The sequence below is a fragment of the Polypterus senegalus genome, chromosome 7 (assembly GCF_016835505.1).
Source record: "Polypterus senegalus isolate Bchr_013 chromosome 7, ASM1683550v1, whole genome shotgun sequence".
In the NCBI taxonomy this organism is placed as follows: Eukaryota; Metazoa; Chordata; class Cladistia; order Polypteriformes; family Polypteridae; genus Polypterus; species Polypterus senegalus.
Genome location: NC_053160.1, coordinates 190,177,323 through 190,197,544, shown reverse-complemented (window position 1 = coordinate 190,197,544; position 20,222 = coordinate 190,177,323). Strand labels below are relative to the sequence as shown.

Here is a 20,222-nt window from a genome sequence, read left to right as displayed (position 1 = left end):
ATCCCAAGGGGAAATTAATATGTATTAATTAGTATGTATATCATAGTGTGGGAATATTATGTCATCAATGTCCCACACAGGAGAGGATTCCAGTTTGGGATGTCAATGGTTCTTCAAGGATCTTTTTTACTTCTTTATACAATTAAAGAACACTGTTTTTGATAATTGACATTCACCTTTCAGTGAGTTAGTAACAAGTATCCCTGCAACAAGGATATAGAAGTATTTGAAACATATATTTAAATGTAATCTTCATGAAAATACTTTTTAATATTTCCAGTTAAAACCTGGCCTAAATATTTTTATTTAAACACCACATGCTGGACAAGACCATTCTATTGTTAAAGAGGTGAATATAATCCTACAAAGAAATTGTACAGCCAATGCACTTATACACTAAACATTATAACAGATAAACCATAGCATACTTACAATAAACTCCAAGAAATCCATTATCTTAATCACTCATGATTGATGCTATTATTTTCCCAGTAATGTTTTCTAGAGAGAAAAACAATGAAAATATACTTTATAATAGCAGGCTTCAATGATTAAATGTGAAGAATTTAAGTTTACTAGAGTATCCTGCTAGGGGCCACGTGCTCCCTGGGAATGCGTTCTTTTAGGATTGTCCTCCAACCCAAGACACCTCCCAGTAAACACAGCAGGGATATTAAGACAAAGAAATTATGGTACACAAGAGACAATACATTTAGAGTAGCTTGCTATTAAGCACAGCATTAACTCCTACAAATAAAACAACTGAGGAAGCCTACAGGACAGTACAACGATCTTGTAACAGGCACGTCCCCACAACTTTCATAGATTGTCAGCACAGGAACTCGGGCTGTTTTTAGTTACATTTAGGTAGCTCTGGTTACCTTATTTTTAGCTCCAACACCAGGGATGTGAACTTTTCAATCAATTAGGGACTATTGAGGTTGGGGCTCGGCCAACGAATTGTGCTGATTGGTTGACCAGAAGCACTGGTGCCTTTTTACAAATCTGTTAGTAGGTTGGACTTTGCAGAGTTATCGGTGAAGCTGCAGCACTGCCACCTCCCTGGTGTTCAGCACCGTGTGTGTGTGTGTGTGTGTATGGGGATGGGGATTTTGGGTGGTCCCCATTTCCTTGTGATGGCCAGAGCATGTCAAAACAATAATGGGCTCACACCACATCACTCTTCCTCTTCCTTTCATGCTACACATTTTGCCTAAAAGTTAGAGTTCCTGTTCTGCGGTGGAAACACAACACACAAAAGTGGTCAGGAACCACAAGTGGTCCAGGGCCTACATCTTACAGGTTCAGAGTTCGTGCAGTGGGAAAGAGTCCAATGTTTCTTTGGGGTCTTCGACAATGGCATGCCCATCTTCAAAGGGGTGGAAGCTTGCTCTTAGGCACAGACAGCAGGGTATGTCTTCCATTTGTTCATGGGAAAGGCTTCAATGAGTCACTGAGCTCATGTGGCTATTCACCTATAGAACTGACCAATCATATCGCTGTAAGACATGGTCTATTAACTTAATAATTGGTACATAAGTATTAGCTTAATTATTAGTATTAACTATACTGACCATTAGCTTTTTTTTTATATAAATACACCCATTAGTTCTTTCTTTTAGTCACATGGGTGAAGCTCCATTAAGGCCAATTAAACTTTGGGGGTGCATGTCTTGCTGACCACCTGCCTTTTTAGCCTGCAGTTAAAATAACCGATGTCAACGTCTATTTTTCTGCCTATAGTTTTGTTGTGTATTAATGTTAAATAGAATCTTGTATGTCAACTGAACCTACTAGCAATACAACAATTAGGCTCACAGGACACAGTGACATCTGATTATTTTACCCTTTATGGATACTTTAGAAGGAAAGGATCCTCCTGTTTCTAGTCTAGAAAGTCTTTATTTATGTATTAAGCTACAATATGATAGATAGATTAGGTAGATGTGAAAGGCATTATATAATAAATAGACATTCAGATATGAAAGGCAATATATGATTGATAGATAGATAGATAGATAGATAGATAGATAGATAGATAGATAGATAGATAGATAGATAGATAGATATGAAAGGCACTATATGATAAAATCAACGCATTATCTAAGTTTTTACATCTTTAAAGTCGAAAAAATAAAATAATAATTATACACATTATATATATCATTCAAATTTCTTAGGACAGGGTGACCTCATCCAGCTTGGCATGTTGCTGTTGTGCTTGGTACAAATGTCAAAAAAAAAAACAACCACCCACCAAATTATACATATATAAAACTAGTAAGTCTGTGAAACACAGAGGCTGTTGGTATGCATGTAATGAAAACGGACTATCCTAGTTGTAAGTGCCACTTGTTAGTTAGGGTATGTTAAACTGATAGAAGTATTTTCTTAGTTATGTTTTATTGGCTAACTACATTCATAATGGCTAACACGGTACAACAACCTAGTACTACTTAGTTATGTTAAAATGGTTGCCAAGATATCACTGCATAGTCAATGGAACCTTACAAGCTAAACTGTAAATAAAATATTCAAATTATTTCTTGCCATTCTGACTACAGGCTAGTTTAGTTTATGATCTGCCTTGCAGTTGGTAAGGCATGCAGGGCAAACCGCTTCAAACAGAACGTACTGACATGAGGTCTATGGAAGTTTGCCATAGAGAAAAAGCACTTTTTTTTTTATTACAGAAAGTAAGCTTGTATGTGAAATAGCTTTTTTCTGAATTTTTGTGATTTGTTCCTTTTTAAATTTTCACTAAAACTTTTTAAAACAAACAAACTTTATTGGATTGAGAAATGTCTTTTGTTTGTTTTGGAAACCTAGAAAAGACGCAGCTACACTAGTCATGCTTGGCCTAGGGTTTACTAGTAAGATGCTGCAGATGTTCTACCAGACAGTTGTGGCGAGTGCCCTCTTCTACGCGGTGGTGTGCTGGGGTGGCAGCATAAAGATGAAAGACGCCTCACGCCTGGACAAACTTGTTAAGAAGGCAGGCTCCATTGTAGGAGTAAAGTTGGACAGTTTAACATCTGTGGCAGAGCGACGGGCACTGAGCAAACTCCTGTCAATCATGAAGAATCCACGGCATCCACTGAACAGTGTCATCTCCAGGCAGAGGAGCAGCTTCAGTGACAGACTGAGGAGATCATTCCTCCCCCACACTATGCGACTCTTCAATTCCACCCGGGGGAGTAAATGCTAACATTAATTTTTTTTTTCTTCCATTTTTATTACTATTTAATTTAATATTGTTTCTTTGTATCAGTATACTGCTGCTGGATTATGTGAATTTCCCCTTGGGATTAATAAAGTATCTATCTAATCACAAGGAGAATGAACAGAACATGTGCAGGGTTCAAGAGGTGAGACACCGGTGATACTTGTAAATTTTTATTTTTACATATTGGCAGAGAACAATCTTTGACTATTTTTCAATGATATAAATGTTGGGGAGTCCAGTGATGGATTGGTGCCCCATCCAGGGCTCTTTCCTTTCCTGTGCTGCTGGGATATGCTCTAGCCTCCCACCACACTGATATCACATGGCAAGAACTGGTAGCACCAAGAACGTGTGGTCCTCTACAAACTGTAAAACTTGGAAATATAACATTGAGGGGTTTGTTGCACCTCACTTACAGTCGATCTAATTATTTGGTTTTAACATCCATTCATCTTCCAAGCCCTCGGTTGCTGAGCAGGGTCACAGGGAAGCTGGAGCCAACCACAGCAATAGTGGTGCACAAGGCATGGGGTACCGGTCCATTGTTGGGTGGCTAATTAAAATTTGCCTTGAATTTGAGGAAGTTCACAATGATTGACGCCAATGTAAGTCTATTAGTATTTAGGCTACACGGTTACCTGCTCGCACCTCCTCAGTTCAGTTCGTATGCACAAACTAGCAAATACAGTATAAAAACATTGATGTCTTGGAAGTCCCCAACACCATGTTAACCGTGTGAAATCATACTGAAAAACAAACAGTTGTACTGCAAGTCCAAAGAATATTATCACAGTAACAAAAAACGTTAAGAATTATTTAACATCCTTCCTTTGCCGAAGCACGCTGACACGGCCCTACACTAACTCCACATTAGCACAGTGTACGATACGAAATTCAGCGTACCTACAGTGACCAGATTTGTCTGGGGGCAACCTGGGACACCAGGCGGGGGCGGTGCCCCCAGAAGCCAGATAGACTTTAATATTTTCGTGTTTCCTGCATTTGAAACACTCATATTATTAAACCACAAACATATACCCATTTTCAAAGTAGGGTTCTATACCATTGTATGCTATTTTCCGTGAAATTACAGGCTAGATCTTGCCAAAAACAGTTCGTAAAAATTGACTGAAAGACACGCTTTCCTGAAGAGCAAATAAACTCATTAGTGTTCATTATCTGCGGTGGGTTGGCACCCTGCCCAGGATTGGTTCCTGCCTTGTGCCCTGTGTTGGCTGGGATTGGCTCCAGCAGACCCCCTTGACCCTGTATTCGGATTCAGCGGGTTAGAAAATGGATGGATGGATGTTCATTATTAGGTCAGTTACACTTGCAGGATAAACGTGCTTCATTCACAATATTGCATCCCACGTACTTGTGCTACTGCTAGTGCGCGTCCCGACTTCAAAAGAAGAAACAGCAAACCAAATTCCAAAGAGGCAAGGGAAGAAGCAATGTGACTCTGCACGTTAAACTAAAGGAAATCAAAGTAAAATACAGCTGTAAGTGTAAGGAACAGGCAAGCATCCGCACATGTTGTTGTGACTTGTGTCAAATATTCATTCACTATTAATATATAAATTAATATTATCAGATTCACAACTATAACGAAATTTACAGAGAGTACCTTCTGCAGACTTCAGACTGTACAGTAAAGTGTGTACAGCAGTACTTACTTAAAGAATAAAGAGCTAAAATTAAAGTTAAAAAATAAACTTTTTTCAGCACTTTCAGTTTTGTCCAGCAAAATAAATTGACAAGTTTAACTCTTTTAGGTTTAAGCTTTAACTTCAGTGAAAACGGCTCACCTCGAACGGCACCAAAACTTCATACTTGCTAACTTTATCAAGCTAGATCCCTAGAGCCGTTGGATGATGCTATCCAATTACAAAGATAAACTGTAAGGCTGGGAACATGTACTGATACATCGCCTTGCTACACCCACCACACGACGAACCATCTCAGAATGCTAAATTGTAAAAACAGTACATAATTTCCACCTGCGATCTGCCGTCCTTGAAAATTGATCAACGGGGCTTATAAAATTACTCGCACTTACTGAACTGCAGAAATGACATGGTCAACAAACCAGTTCATGCTATCCGTTTAGTTCCATAACCGAGAGAATGTAATCGTTCTAGCGAAAGCGGGCGGGCTGCTGCTGCTGCTGCTTCCGACCGCTGTTTATTTTTTTACAGTTCCCGCGGTTTTTGACGTCATAAAACTGCGACGAAGCGCAACAGGTGGTCAACTCTTGCCTGGCACGAACCCCATTTACAAATATCTTTGTAGCGATTTCTGCGATAAAGTTACGTCAGTTAAAGTCGCGGATAAGAGGATGAACAAACGATCATGCTGAAAGGATTACATAAAACTAACGGCCACTCGTTTTGCATTTTTAACTTATCAACCATCCCGGCGCTCTAATAGACAGGCTTACGGGGTCCTTAAAGTTGCGTGGTGTGATTTGGTGGAGCGCTGGAGCAGCTTATCCGAACACTGTTATGTAAGTAAATACTAACCTGCCGACGATTCTGTATAAATGTCATTTAAGGTCTGCGTCTTGTTATTGCTAATTTATGCTTTTCATTGAGGATGACAACTCTTTTCTGTCACATACGTGTTAAAGTGTACTCCACATTAACAACAGAGGAGCGAAATTTGGCAACCGATTTGGTGTTTCAGTCTGTCGCGCATGTTTTTGTAACTTAGGAAGAATATTCATTCATAACTTGTCAGATTGTTTATTTCGCCCATTAAACAGCAGTGAAGCTCCAACTGTGTTTATTCAGCAAGATTTAATCGTGACGAGAAAACCCCCTGATTGCTTAGTATATATATATATATATATATATATATATATATATATATATATATATTTTTAATTGGGTGCTCTATTTTACCACATTTTTAAAGTCGGCCCCGTTGCTGCTGTTAAATGAAGATGTAATTTTAGCAGAGCTTGTTTTTGCCATCATTATGTGGTTGCAAATTACAAACACCACTATATCAGTGTGTCCATTTAGTTGCTGTGTCTCAATTATATCACATTTGGTATGAGATTCATGAAAGCAGTGCTAATGTTGGTGATGTGCCTTTATTACTACAAATGGTTGGTGATGTGCCATCTGTTGGAATGACAAATGCCTTGCATTTTATTTCTACAAATGGTTGGTGATGTGCCATCTGTTGGAATGACAAATGCCTTGCATTTTATTACTACAAATGGTGGGTGACATGCCATCTGTTGGAATGACAAATGCCTTGCATTTTATTACTACAAATGGTTGGTGGTGTACCATCTGTTGGAATGACAAATGCCTTGCATTTTATTACTACAAATGGTTGGTGATGTGCCATCTGTTGGAATGACAAATGCCTTGCATTTTATTACTACAAATGGTTGGTGATGTGCCATCTGTTGGAATGACAAATGCCTTGCATTTTATTACTACAAATGGTTGGTGGTGTGCCATCTATTGGAATGACAAATGCCTTGCATTTTATTACTACAAATGGTTGGTGGTGTGCCATCTGTTGGAATGACAAATGCCTTGCATTTTATTACTACAAATGGTTGGTGACATACCATCTGTTGGAATGACAAATGCCTTGCATTTTATTACTACAAATGGTTGGTGATGTGCCATCTGTTGGAATGACAAATTTAATGCGTATATCTCTGTTATATGCCATTCGGCATGGGATTTGTAAATGCAATGTTAATGTATGTGTTGTGCCATCTGTTGGAATGACAAATGCATTACTTAATCCATTCCAATAGATGCAAATGTTAACACTGATGTCTACATTGATCACATAGATTTCAATTGGTAGCACAGTTTTTGCGTGTGTGTGTGTGTGTGTATCTATATACATAATGTCTATACATATGTCCACCTTAATAAAAGGACATGTATCTGTGTGTCCATCCAGTTTCTTCTTCCTCCTTTGGCTGCTCCCTTTAGGGGACGCCACAGCAGATCATCTTCTTCCATCTCTTCCTGTCCTCGTCATCTTGTTCTGTTACACCCATCACTTGCATGTCCTCTCTCACCGCATCCATAAACCTCCTCTTCGGCCTTCCTCTCACCTGGCAGCTCTATTCTTGCCATCCTTTTCCAAATATCCCCAGCATCTCTCCTCTGCACTTGTCCAAACCAACGCAATCTCGCCTCTCTGACTTTTGTCTCCCAACTGTCCAACCTGAGCTGACCCTCTAATTTCCTCAATTCTAGTCCTGTCCTACCTTGTCACACCCAGTGCAAATCTTAACATTTATGCCCATCAATTTCTATACCTGTTCTATTCCATGTAGTATGGTATTAGTAAAAGCCATGCTAATTCTTGTGATGTGCCATTTGTTGGAATGAAAAATGCAATGCATTTTATGGTTACAGGCATTACAAAATACATTCCAATAGATGGTGCACTGTAAATGTCAACTCTGAATATGTTGTGATCTCTGTTGAATATTTTAGATTTTAACCAGTCCTAGATGGGTAGCACAGCTTTTTTTTTCTTTTTTTTTTTTATATACACGTACACACGCGCACACACTCAACCAATCAAAAGTTTGGATGCAACCAGAAATTAGCCTGATTTGTAACCTGGTTGTAGTCTGATTTCGGGCAGTCTCTCTTTCTAATGCAGGGACCAGCGCGGCACATAGTTCCAAGTGAAGGTCTCTTGTAAGTCTTAATCAGCTTATAAGCCACTTTGTCTTCTTCTTCATCATGAGCAAAAAAAATCTGACTTGTTCTTAAAAGCTCTTTTCGTTCGTTTGGGACCATCAGCATAGTCTTCAAATATTACCTAACAAGTCGTATTTTGTCAAACCATTAGGCTATAAGTAGGCTGTAAGGTATGAGATTTAGAGCTTCCTATACACGGGGCCTGTTTTTACTGCGCTTTGGTTTCTAATACTTAGATGTGACAACAGGGAGCCGACTCAAAAACGTTTTTTCAAGATTGTGATTCTTTATTTGTCAAATATACAGTTACTCAAGTAGAAGATGTAGTGAGTGTGACTCTTGTTTACCAATGTCCTGAAGCATTACTCTGTCATAAACTACTAAACATATTGTTGTATGGGCATGAAAGGCAGTTAAAAGTACAAAAGGTGGTGTGAAAAACTATTTGCCCCCTTCCTGATTTCTTATTCTTTTGCATGTTTGTCACACAAAATGTTTCTGATCATCAAACCCATTTAACCATTAGTCAAATATAACACAAGTAAACACAAAATGCAGTTTTTAAATGATGGTTTTTATTATTTAGGGAGAAAGAAAAATCCAAACCTACATGGCCCTGTGTAAAAAAGTAATTGCCCCCTTGTTCAAAAATCACCTACCTGTGGTGTATCACACCTGAGTTCAATTTCCTGATTACTGCCACACCTGTTTCAATCAAGAAATCACTTCAATAGGAGCTGCCTGACACAGAGAAGTAGACCAAAAGCACCTCAAAAGCTAGACATCATGCCAAGATCCAAAGAAATTCAGGAACAAATGAGAACAGAAGTAATTGAGATCTATCAGTCTGGTAAAGGTTATAAAGCCATTTCTAAAGCTTTGGGACTCCAGCGAACCACAGTGAGAGCCATTATCCACAAATGGCAAAAACATGGAACAGTGGTGAACCTTCCCAGGAGTGGCCGGCCACCAAAATTACCCCAAGAGCGCAGAGGCGACTCATCCGAGAGGTCACAAAGACCCCGGGACAACGTCTAAAGAACTGCAGGCCTCACTTGCCTCAATTAAGGTCAGTGTTCACGACTCCACCATAAGAAAGAGACTGGGCAAAAGCGGCCTGCATGGCAGATTTCCAAGACGCAAACCACTGTTAAGCAAAAGAACATTAGGGCTCGTCTCAATTTTGCTAAGAAACATCTCAATGATTGCCAAGACTTTTGGGAAAATACCTTGTGGACTGATGAGACAAAAGTTGAACTTTTGGAAGGCAAATGTCCGTTACATCTGGCGTAAAAGGAACACAGCATTTCAGAAAAAGAACATCATACCAACAGTAAAATATGGTGGTGGTAGTGTGATGGTCTGGGGTTGTTTTGCTGCTTCAGGACCTGGAAGGCTTGCTGTGATAGATGGAACCATGAATTCTACTGTCTACCAAAAAATCCTGAAGGAGAATGTCCGGCCATCTGTTGTCAACTCAAGCTGAAGCGATCTTGGGTGCTGCAACAGGACAATGACCCAAAACACACCAGCAAATCCACCTCTGAATGGCTGAAGAAAACAAAATGAAGACTTTGGAGTGGCCTAGTCAAAGTCCTGACCTGAATCCAATTGAGATGCTATGGCATGACCTTAAAAAGGCGCTTCATGCTAGAAAACCCTCAAATAAAGCTGAATTACAACAATTCTGCAAAGATGAGTGGGCCAAAATTCCTCCAGAGCTGAAAAGACTCATTGCAAGTTATCATAAGCGCTTGATTGCAGTTATTGCTGCTAAGGGTGGCCCAACCAGTTATTAGGTTGAGGGGGCAATTACTTTTTCACACAGGGCCATGAAGGTTTGGATTTTTTCTCCCTAAATAATAAAAACCATCATTTTAAAACTGCATTTTGTGTTTACTTGTGTTATATTTGACTAATAGTTAAATGTGTTTGATGATCAGAAACATTTTGCGTGACAAACATGCAAAAGAATAAGAAATCAGGAAGGGGGCAAATAGTTTTTCACACCACTGTATATAAAAATATTAAGTAAAAACACAGTCTACATGGAGTGGTCAGGACGTAAGCGCGCCACTCCTTTTGGTGTAAATACTCCACATTGGTTCTCTTTACAGGGAGTGACGCCTGTGTCTGTACATCATATTCATAGCTTATCATGTCAGTACACTTTATAATGAGGGCTTGGTGAGCTGAATTAGATAGATACTTTATTAATCCCAAGGTGAAATTCACATACTCCAGCAGCAGCATACTGATAAAAAACAATATTAAATTAAAGTGATAAAATGTAGGTATAACTGACAATAACTTTGTATATAATATTAACGTTTAAAGAGGTGGAACTGAAGAGTCGCATAGTGTGGGGTCTCCACAGTCTTTCAGTGGAGCAGGATGGTGACAGCAGTCTGTCTCTGGAGATGATCCTGTTCAGTGGATGCAGTGGAGTCTCCATGATTGACAGGAGTCTGCTCAGCGCCCGTCGCTCTGCCACGGATGTCAAACTGTCCAGCTCTGTGCCTACAATAGAGCCTGCCTTCCTCACCAGTTTGTCCAGGCGTGAAGCGTCCCTCTTCTTTATGCTGCCTCTCCAGCACACCACCGCGTAGAAGAGGACGCTCGCCACAACCGTCTGATAGAACATCTGCAGCATCTTATTACAGATGTTGATGGACTCCAGCCTTCTAAGGAAGTATAGTCGGCTCTGTCCTCTCTTGCACAGACCACCAGTATTGGCAGTCCAGTCCAGTTTATCATCCAGCTGCACTCCCAGGTGTTTATAGGTCTGCACCCTCTGCACAGTCACCTTTGATGATCACGGGGTCCAGGAGGGGCCCGGATCTCTTAAAATCCACCACCAGCTCCTTGGTTTTTCTAGTGTTCAGTTGTAGGTGGTTTGAGTCACACCATTTAACACTAAAATTACCAGAGCCTACGAAAAAACTTGTAGATCCGTCCCACCTTTAAACGCTTCACAGCTCTCCGTCACGTCTGTTGTCTTCTAAATTTGTGGCTAAGCAGCCTACTATCACATCCCCCACCGGCGCACAGTTTTCTCAGCTCAAGTCTGTTTAACGTGCGTGTCAGTTGCTTGTATAGAGTGAGAAGTCAAGCAAAATGACAATATCAATATAATCTGACTTTAAATTTATATATTCAGGAATGACTTTAATATATTCTGACGCTGACTTTATATAATCATTTGACTTTACATATTCAGGAGTGACTTTATTTATTCTAACTCTGACTTTATATATTCCGGAAATCATTGTAATTGCCTGTTTGGCACCCCATAGGGCACTGTATAATAGATAATATAAAAAAACAGCTAAGGGGTTAGATATATAGATAGATAGATAGGAAGGAAAGGCACTATCTGATAGGCAGACAGGGAAGCTGCTATATAATAATAAAATTACTGTTATTACTATATAGATAGACCGGGAGTTCAGGCAGGCCGAACGCCGAAGGTTTATATATTAAAAAAAAAAAAAACATTTTCTCCCCAGCAGGGAATCGATCTCAGGTCTCTGAGGTACGGCAAGTCTGCTGCGCTCTCAGTGACGAAATCTTACTACTACGCCACGGAAGCTGCTGTATTGTTCTTGAACCTTTTGTGAAAGTGTTTATTTGATCTTTGGCCTTTAGTCTTCACACATTTTATAGTTTATGTCTACATTTTGTAACATTTATTACTAAAATATGAAAAAGCTTCTGTTTTAACATTGTGTTTACACAGATTACTGTAGAAACGGAACACACATGAAATGTGTGTGTTCCGAATAACGATCTATTTCCACTCTAAAACTCCACTTCACTCCCAGATAATCAATCAAGGCCTGAGCTGAGAGAAGTTCGTGCATGTTCTAAGTCGGTGGGGGGATGGAATAGCCGGCTGCTTGCAGCTTGTGTTTATCAGCACATTTAGATGACAAAAGACGCTGGCGGAGAGGTGAGAACGGTTTTAAGAAGCAATTTAAGGTGGGACGGATCTACGAGTTTTTTCGTAGGCTATGGTAATTCTAGTGTTAACAAAGTCCTTCATTAGGTCCCTATACTCCTCCTCATGCAGCCCATGATAGCAGTGTCATCAGTGAACTTTTGCACATGGCAGGACTCCGAGTTGTATTGGAAGTCCGATGTATATAGGCTGAACAGGACCAGAGAAAGTACAGTTCCCTGAGGCGCTCCTATGCTGCTGACCACAATGTCAGATGATGTGCGTGAGTTGTCGTTTAGCTGGTCTGGGCTCGGCTCCCTATTTGATTTTTTCCCAAACGTTGAGCACAGGTCGGTCAGAGTTGCCATGAATATGCGCAGATTCTCCTGTCAAATCTTCTTTGAGAAATGCCAGCGCCTGCATGGGAAGTTCCATATGCACATTTTGAGCCTTTTTTCGCGAGCACAAATATTTTCAAACATGTGATCCCTGGTAGGAGTTTGCATGTTCACCCCGTGTCTGTGTGGGTTTCCTCCCACAGTTCAAAGACATGCAGATTAGGTGGATTGGCGATTCTAAATTGGCCCTAGTGTGTGTGCTTGGTGTGTGGGTGTGTTTGTGTGTGTCCTGCGGTGGGTTGGCACCCTGCCCGGGATTGGTTCCTGCCTTGTGCCCTGTTTTGGCTGGGATTGGCTCCAGCAGAACCCTGTGACCCAGTGTTTGGATTCAGCGGGTTGGAAAATGGATGGATGGATCCCTGGTAATCTCCATTGGCTCAGTGTGACAGTGGAGTATCATTAACTGCCAAGTGCTTTCAATGGGGACCCTTCCCGTACCCCCATTATTACCAGCATGGACACAAGCAGTGTGTCCTGAGAGGTTCAGTGGTGACAACTTGGTCAATGAAACTTACCACCGAGTTCACAGAGCAATGGCATGCAGAATATGTGTTTAGTTAGGTTAACCAATAAGGAAGTGTGCGGTGGTTTGTGTTGCTGCCTCGTGACACCAGCGTCCTGGGTTGAAATCCTGCTCTGTCTCTGTAGAATCTGCACATCTTCCTGTGTCTTATTTCTCTAGGTTTGCTCATTTTCATCCCTCATCCCTAAAACACTGCATATTGGGGATACTTTGTTGATTCTCAGTTAGTTTCATGTGAGTGGCTGGTGACAGACTGATCCCTGCTAGGCCACTTAGCCAGTCTCTGGGCCACTTTGGTTAAAAGGACAGTATGGCTTCACCCCATTATTGAGAAAGCATTTTGTCAGCTACTGGGCTGGATTAACAACAAGGGTTCCTGCCTTTGCTAAATGGATGGATGGCTGGATTCATCACACCTTAAGACGCACACTAAATGTAAAAAGAGCAGATTTGTGGTGAAATGTGCAGCCTAACTGTGGATAAAGTAATTTAATATCACTGACCTGGTGACTTCTAAGGTTTTTCTGATTTTTTTTTTTTGCTTTGTGCCCCCTCCGACCATAACCTGTCATCTTTGGGAGCAGCGAAAGCTTTAGAATCTTCAAAAATTTTGATCTCCAGTTTTCGACAGCTTCACTCCATTGGATCTTTAGAACGCATTTTGTTAGTTACTGGAGTGAATTAATTACAAGGTTTCCTGCATTTGATACATGGATGGATGGATGGCTGCATTCATCAGACCTTTAAAGCTTACATTTTGGGGTGAAATGTGCAGCCTAACTGTGGATAAAGTAATTTAACACCATCTTCTGGAGCGAAAATTTTAGTCAGTCAGTCATTATCCAACCTAACACAGGGTCACGGGGTCTGCTGGAGACAATCCCAGCCAGCACAGGGTGTAAGGCAGGAAACAAACCCGGGCAAAGCGCCTGCCCACCGCAGGGCACAACACACACACACCAAGTACAATTTAGGATCACCAATGCACCTAACCAGCATGTCTTTGGACTGTGGGAGGAAACCCACGCAGACACAGGGAGAACATGCAAAGTCCTTTCAGCCAGGACCCGGGAAGCAAACCCGGGTCTCCTTACTGCGAGGCAACAGCGCTACCACTTTCACTGCCCCAGTGAAAGCTTTTGATTCGTCAAAAAATTTCGATCTCCAGTTTTCAACAGTTTCACCCACATAGGATCTGAGGACGCATTTTGTTAGTTACATGAGTGAATTAACCACAAGGGTTCTGGTGTCTGATAATTGGATGGATGGATGGCTGCATTCATCAGACCTGAAAAAGCTTAGATTTGGAGTGAAATGTGCAGCCTAGTTCTAGATAAATTAATTTAATATTGTCTATGAGGGAGCGAGTCGTTTTGATTCGTCAAAAGTTTCGACCTTCGGTAGTGCTGGGTGGTATACCGGTTCATACCGAAAGCGTTTTTTATTTTGTTATGATATGGATTTTTCTTACATCGCAACACCGGTTTAAATTGCCTAAACAATGTTCGGAACGTGGCGCAGCGGGAAACTGTTCAAGGGGGGACCTTTTTCACTGATACACCGCTAATCACGGGGGTGTTGCGCGGGGGCTCTTTTTCAGTGCTACACCGCTAAATAGGCATGCAACAGAGTACATGTAGGTATTGCGCGGTGAAAATGGACAGAGACTGCATTCCGAAACTGAAGCTGTAGCGGGCGATAAAGTTGAACATGATGACACAGAAGAATTTTTGACGACGTCTGTTGCCTGGAGATACTTTGGTTTTAAAAGGTCAGATGTGGACCATTATGTTCAAATGTGTGAATATTGTTTCTATACTACTGGATAATACTGCAAGCCAAGTTGTACTTGTTTTATTTTTTTTTTTCAATACAGTGTAACGTACCTGGGTACTGTGTAATAATGTGACGACATGCTGACTTTATTCTCAACATTTCTACTTTATTCTCGCCGTTTATGTCAAGATTAAAGTCGACATGTTCACTTTATTCTCGTACTTTGTCCTTAATGTCGAACATCGTAAACTAAACTTCATTGTAAAATGAATATTTAATTTGGTAGATTTTCTCAAACCCCGTCATAAGTTATATAGCACACTAGAAAAATTCCCGCGCTTCTCAACGGTGAAGTACTGCATTCAAATATTTATTAAGAAGAAAATTAAACCTTTTTAAACTGTGGGACAATATGCCAATAATTATTTGTTAAGAATCTCTTTGTATACCATGTTGTCAGTTGGCCCTCCGGTTGTAACATGACCAAGCTGTGCGCTGAGCTTACTCTTGAGCATGAGTTTCATGGTTTGTTTTAATTATGACAGTATTTGCAGGATTTGTTGTGTTGAAGTGACATTTGGCATCTGTCAAGCGTTGTAAGCACACAACCGGTTTCATCGATAACTTCACATCCAGCTTTTGAGAGTTTAAACATTCATAAACATCAAAGTGTCCACTACTGAAATCGTCACCTGTCAATCTAAGATGTTTAAGAGGCATTGGCGGTTGTCGAAAGGTGTAAAATATTTGGCCATTTCGGTACACTTGAAAGCGAGAACTGAACAATTCAGCGGCAGCCATCAACTCGCATGCAAATCCACAGGTGAAGGACTTAAGCATTTCACTCTTCTAGTGCTCCTGTGTAGTCTAATTATCTCCTGTACCGTCATCAGTCCACACCTTGAACCTGTCCAGTCATTCAATACATAAGACACAATGGATATCAAGAGTGAGCCTGATATGGCCGTGCAATATGTAACACAGAGAATGGAAAAGGTAGGTGCCATCTCTCGGCATGGAAACCACTCGGTAAGTGACAGTTCTTTGATCGATAGAATTTCTTGAAGATGGGCCCATAAGTAACAAAGAATGTTGAAAAGTTCAATATGGTGGCCGACAGTGGCATCATACTACCGAAATAAGTACGTACATTGGTTTCAGTTAGTGGAGGGAAGCTGCCTACCAAATTTTGAGAAGATGGGGCCATAAATAAGAAAGTTCAACATGGCGGACGTTGTCGACTGTTATAGACCGTTATGACCGTTATGTGTAGAATTTCGAAATGAAACCTGCTTAACTTTTGTAAGTAAGCTGTAAGGAATGAGCCTTGCAAATTTCAGCCTTCTACCTACACGGGCAGTTGGAGAATTAGTGATGTTGGAAAATTCAATATGGCGGCTGACAGTGGCGTCATACCACCGAAATAAGCACGTACATTGGTTTCAGTTAGTGGAGGGAAGCCGCCTACCAAATTTTGAGAAGATGGGGCCATAAATAAGAAAGTTCAACATGGCGGACGTTGTTGACCGTTATGACCGTTACGCGTAGAATTTCGAAATGAAACCTGCTTAACTTATTTGTAAATAAGCTGTAAGGAATGAGCCTGCCAAATTTCAGCCTTCTACCTACACGGGAACTTGGAGTATTAGTGATAAATGAGTCAGTGAGGGCTTTGCCTTTTATTAGTATAGATTAAATGCTTTGTGTTAAGTGTTCCCCGAGCCATGTTAAATCGGTACGTGCTTCTTACACTGACATCCTCTTGTACTGAGGATGCGCCGGCAGCGATTGCCGCACAGAATACATTCACTTCATGATATTCCTGCTCTCTGAACATTTAGAATGCTAAGATAAATACTTGATATCATTTTCATGATGAAATTCATTAAAGCGTGTATTAATCCTGTGGGGACACGGCAGCGTGGAAGTTGCACTGCTGTCTCGCAGCAAGGGGGTCTCGGGTGTCCCCTGCCTTGAATTTGCATGTTTTTCTGGTGGTTCTACTCGCCGTGCTTCAGTTTCCTTTCAAAATCATGTAGGATGTGGGGTTTTGTTCTGCTATATTAACCCTGCTAGTGTATGTGTTGCTCGTATTCACCCTGCGATGTGCTGGCGACTCGTTCAGGATTTGCTCCTGCCTCGCACACGATGCTTGCTGGGATGGGTGCAACCCTGAATGGATGGCATAATTAAACATGTATAACGAAGATTTTTTTTAAAGTTCTGAACACTTCGTGGGCTAAGTTTGTAATTATTTTTAATTTCACAAAGACGTTTATCATGTGGTGATTGGTTATGTGGAGAAAGAAAAAGGAAGGATAGGAACTGGGGTTTTGGTACATCAGACAGCACGCATGCAATAAAGAAATCCCGCTCAGAAGAACATCCATTGAATTCTGTGTTCGCGTCTCCGACCACCAGATCACGAACCCAACATTTACAAAATATTTAAGTTAAACCTGTGCGATACCCATTCATACATCCAGTTTTTTGGAGCCTCGTCACACCTGCTCTAAAGTTCTTTACACTGAACATAAAACCGGGGACCCCTTACTGTGAGGGAGCAGCACTACCACCTCACTACCGTTCATGTTTAATACCTGCTTTAATGCATTTCATCCTGAAAATGATATGAAAGTATATATCTTAGCATTCTAAATTTTCAGAGAGCAGGAATATCATGAAGTGTGGCGATTGCTGCCTGCGCCTCCTCTTAGTGTGGAGGAAGTCAGTTTAAGAAGCGTAACGATTAGCAACTGGGTCAGGGAAAACGTAACACAAAGCATTTAATGTGCGACATTAACTTATGACGGGGTTTGAGAAAATCAAGTAAATTTAAACATTGATTTTAGGATGAAGTTTAGTTTACGACATTCTACTTTTAATTATAAAATAAACTATGAGAAGAAAGTGGAAATGTCGACTTTAATCTCGAAATAAGCGTGAAAATTAAAGTGGAAATGTCGAGAATAAAGTCAACATGTCGACTTTATTCTTGACATGTAGTTTGTTTGTTTCTTCCCTATGTCTGTATTTTATTTTTCTTCACCGTCGCCCTAATAGGCTTCTGTAGGGTTACACCACAAATATCATTATAAATGCAAGTTGCAGTTTTATTATTTATGTAATTAGCTTAGCTTGAAGCACGGTCCATATTAATGCAGTTTGCCTAAATGATAGTTCAGTTTGTAAAGATGTCCTCACCAAGTTGCACTTGTGTTCTTTTATTTTAATTTGGTGAATACAGCGTAATGCATCTGGGCTTGAAGTCTTGAAGTAATAGTGCAACTATCAGTAATAATACTATTATTTATTTTATTGTTTTTATTTATTAGTTTAAATATTATGCAGTTTAATGATGGTAAAGTTGTTTAAAAAGTCACTTTAACGTGTCATTGGACAGAGATTGTCAACATTAACAGAAAGTGTAGTTGGTTTACAAAAAATATTTACCATTTATTCCTTCTCTAAGACGTGTTCAGTGCAATACAACTTTTGACAAGCACCTCTGGATATTTTACTAAGTCTAAATGCCTCTTTGGATGGTTGAAAAATTGTTGTCAAAATTATAGTTTAAGTTGCTTGCAAAATTTGTTCAATTAAAAGCTTTTCTATTTTGACTGCATCTGTCATGCAGTGTGATTCCTTCTCTTCATTAGTGCCACCCTCCTTGAAAACTATCACTTTATGGGGCCATGCAAACCTGTATTAATACTTGTGTGCACATTAAAATGTTTTTTGTACAATATACAATGCTCATGACAGTGGAGTAGGTCATTCTTAGCCAGTCTACTGTAGTAATTGCAGTGGAAAATGTGGGTAACATTCACTCATGCATGGGGGGGAAAAAAAAATACCGCTGAATACTGTAAAACCGGGATAATTTTGAAAAATACAGTGATATAGAATTTTGGTCATCCCGCCCAGTTCTAATCTTCGATTTTTCGATGGATCTCAACGTTTTAGGGTCCCCTGATACCGAAAACATTGATATCTTGATGATGGGTGTGTGTCCGTCTGTTGACCCTGAGCTAAATAGTGCATGCCGAATCATCATCATCATCGGCACATTGCGAACAAAGTGCCTTTCTGCTTTATACAGGCTGGCCGGGATCGCACCTCCCCATATATGACGAGAAACCAGTTCAAGAGTAGAAAGGTTCAAGCCACCGATCGACTCCAAACACCCACTCCACTACCACCAGGAAGTAAATCTCTGACTGCCTTCTCGTCGGCGCTTCACCACAGTGGGACCACTAAATCCAAAGCAGTCCATAACGCATAGGCTCGAGAGGTGGCGAGAGACTGACCATAGCTCTACCTCCACCTCAAGAGCATCTAAATAATGGAACATCCCTCTCTAGGAAAGACTGGGTCAAAGATGGGCAAAACAAGGGACATTCTGTTTAGATGGGGCCTCGCAAATGTCCCTGCGGTGAGCCCAACCAAACAATGAACCACATTCTCCGTGAATGTTCCCAAGGCCCTACATGCACAGATGAAGATCTTAAGGATGCTAATGACGCCACTCTTACCTGGATACGGCACTGACATGATTAGTTATGATGATCTGTCTCTGTGTGTTTGTGTGTCAGTCAGTCTGTCTGTCTGTGTGTCACAGTTTCTTGAGGACGGTCTAGAGCTGAAACGGCTGGATGGAAAAAATCCCAAACTCGAAACTTAAGCCTGTGATGAAATGACAATGGGCTAATTTAGTTTTTGACTCGAGTCGTACGAGAGAAAGAGGCCCTCTAGAGAAAGCTGACATCTTTTTGTCAGTTGCTATCATAATGTCCTATTTTAGATAGATAGATCGGTAGATACTTTATGATCCAAAAAATCGGCATCAGAGCGGTAAATAATGACTGAAATGTTATAGTTCAGGTAACTTGGTTCTGAGGGCACAAAGCTTACTGACACTCATGTCCATATTATTGTGTTTTTGTCCTTCTTTCCTAGGCTGAGATGGCAGGCATGCAGACGGATCCCCCAAGAAAGGACGGGATGCAGACAGACCACTGTGATCAGAAAAAAGAAAAGGAGAAAAAGAAAAGGTCCCGAGTGAAACAAGTCCTCTCTGATGTTAAAAAGCAGGTGGAATTCTGGTTTGGAGATGTCAACCTTCATAAAGACAGATTTCTCAAGGAACAACTAGAAAAGTCCAGAGATGGATGTTAGTATTTTATTTTGCTTGTTTTTAATTGTGACCATAACAGCTTAACTTGACTGCATTTTTATAAATACAGTGTGTAGTGTTTTTTTTCTTTTGTTTAAGAACAAAAGGAGCAAAACTGAGATCATGTTTTAGTTTGGTTAACCAACATTTGTGTGGTGCAGAAGTAGCTACATCAATAAAAAAAAAAAAATTGGAAGTGCTCTCCCCTCGACTTTCTCGTGTCCTCGGATATGAGGATGAATATTTGAGGAGTAAACCGCAAGACAAGGATTATATTTTTATATGGTGCACATTAAAGAAACATCAACCACAAATCAATTTTAGTAATATATTGAACAATTATTATAGAAGTAAAGTTGAATAAATCGGTCTGTGCAGCTGCATGAATAAAAGGTAAAGCACCACTTCCGGTTAACGGAAATAGTCCAAAAGTTGATAGAAATCTGCGTTTTGTACCTGATATTTGTATGCAAATTTTGGTTGACCTAA

At 40.4% G+C, this 20,222-nt stretch overlaps 2 protein-coding genes across 2 annotated transcripts in view; one reads left to right on the top strand and one right to left on the bottom strand.

The window, feature by feature from the left end:
* The window catches only part of LOC120532098 (protein ZGRF1-like), a 64,693-nt gene extending 59,301 nt beyond the window's left edge, over nt 1–5,392 (bottom strand). Inside the window, exons 1-2 of the mRNA XM_039757999.1 lie at nt 5,286–5,392; nt 433–501 (exon numbers count right to left, since the gene is read on the bottom strand). Of these exons, the coding sequence (XP_039613933.1) occupies nt 433–453 (21 nt within the window). The 5' untranslated portion in view covers nt 454–501; nt 5,286–5,392. The remainder of the gene's footprint in view (nt 1–432; nt 502–5,285) is intronic.
* Nucleotides 5,393–5,506: 114 nt separating this feature from the next.
* The window catches only part of larp7 (La ribonucleoprotein 7, transcriptional regulator), an 86,781-nt gene continuing 72,065 nt past the window's right edge, over nt 5,507–20,222 (top strand). Inside the window, 2 exon segments of the mRNA XM_039757998.1 lie at nt 5,507–5,732; nt 19,517–19,730. Coding sequence (XP_039613932.1) covers nt 19,523–19,730 — 208 coding nt within the window. The 5' untranslated portion in view covers nt 5,507–5,732; nt 19,517–19,522.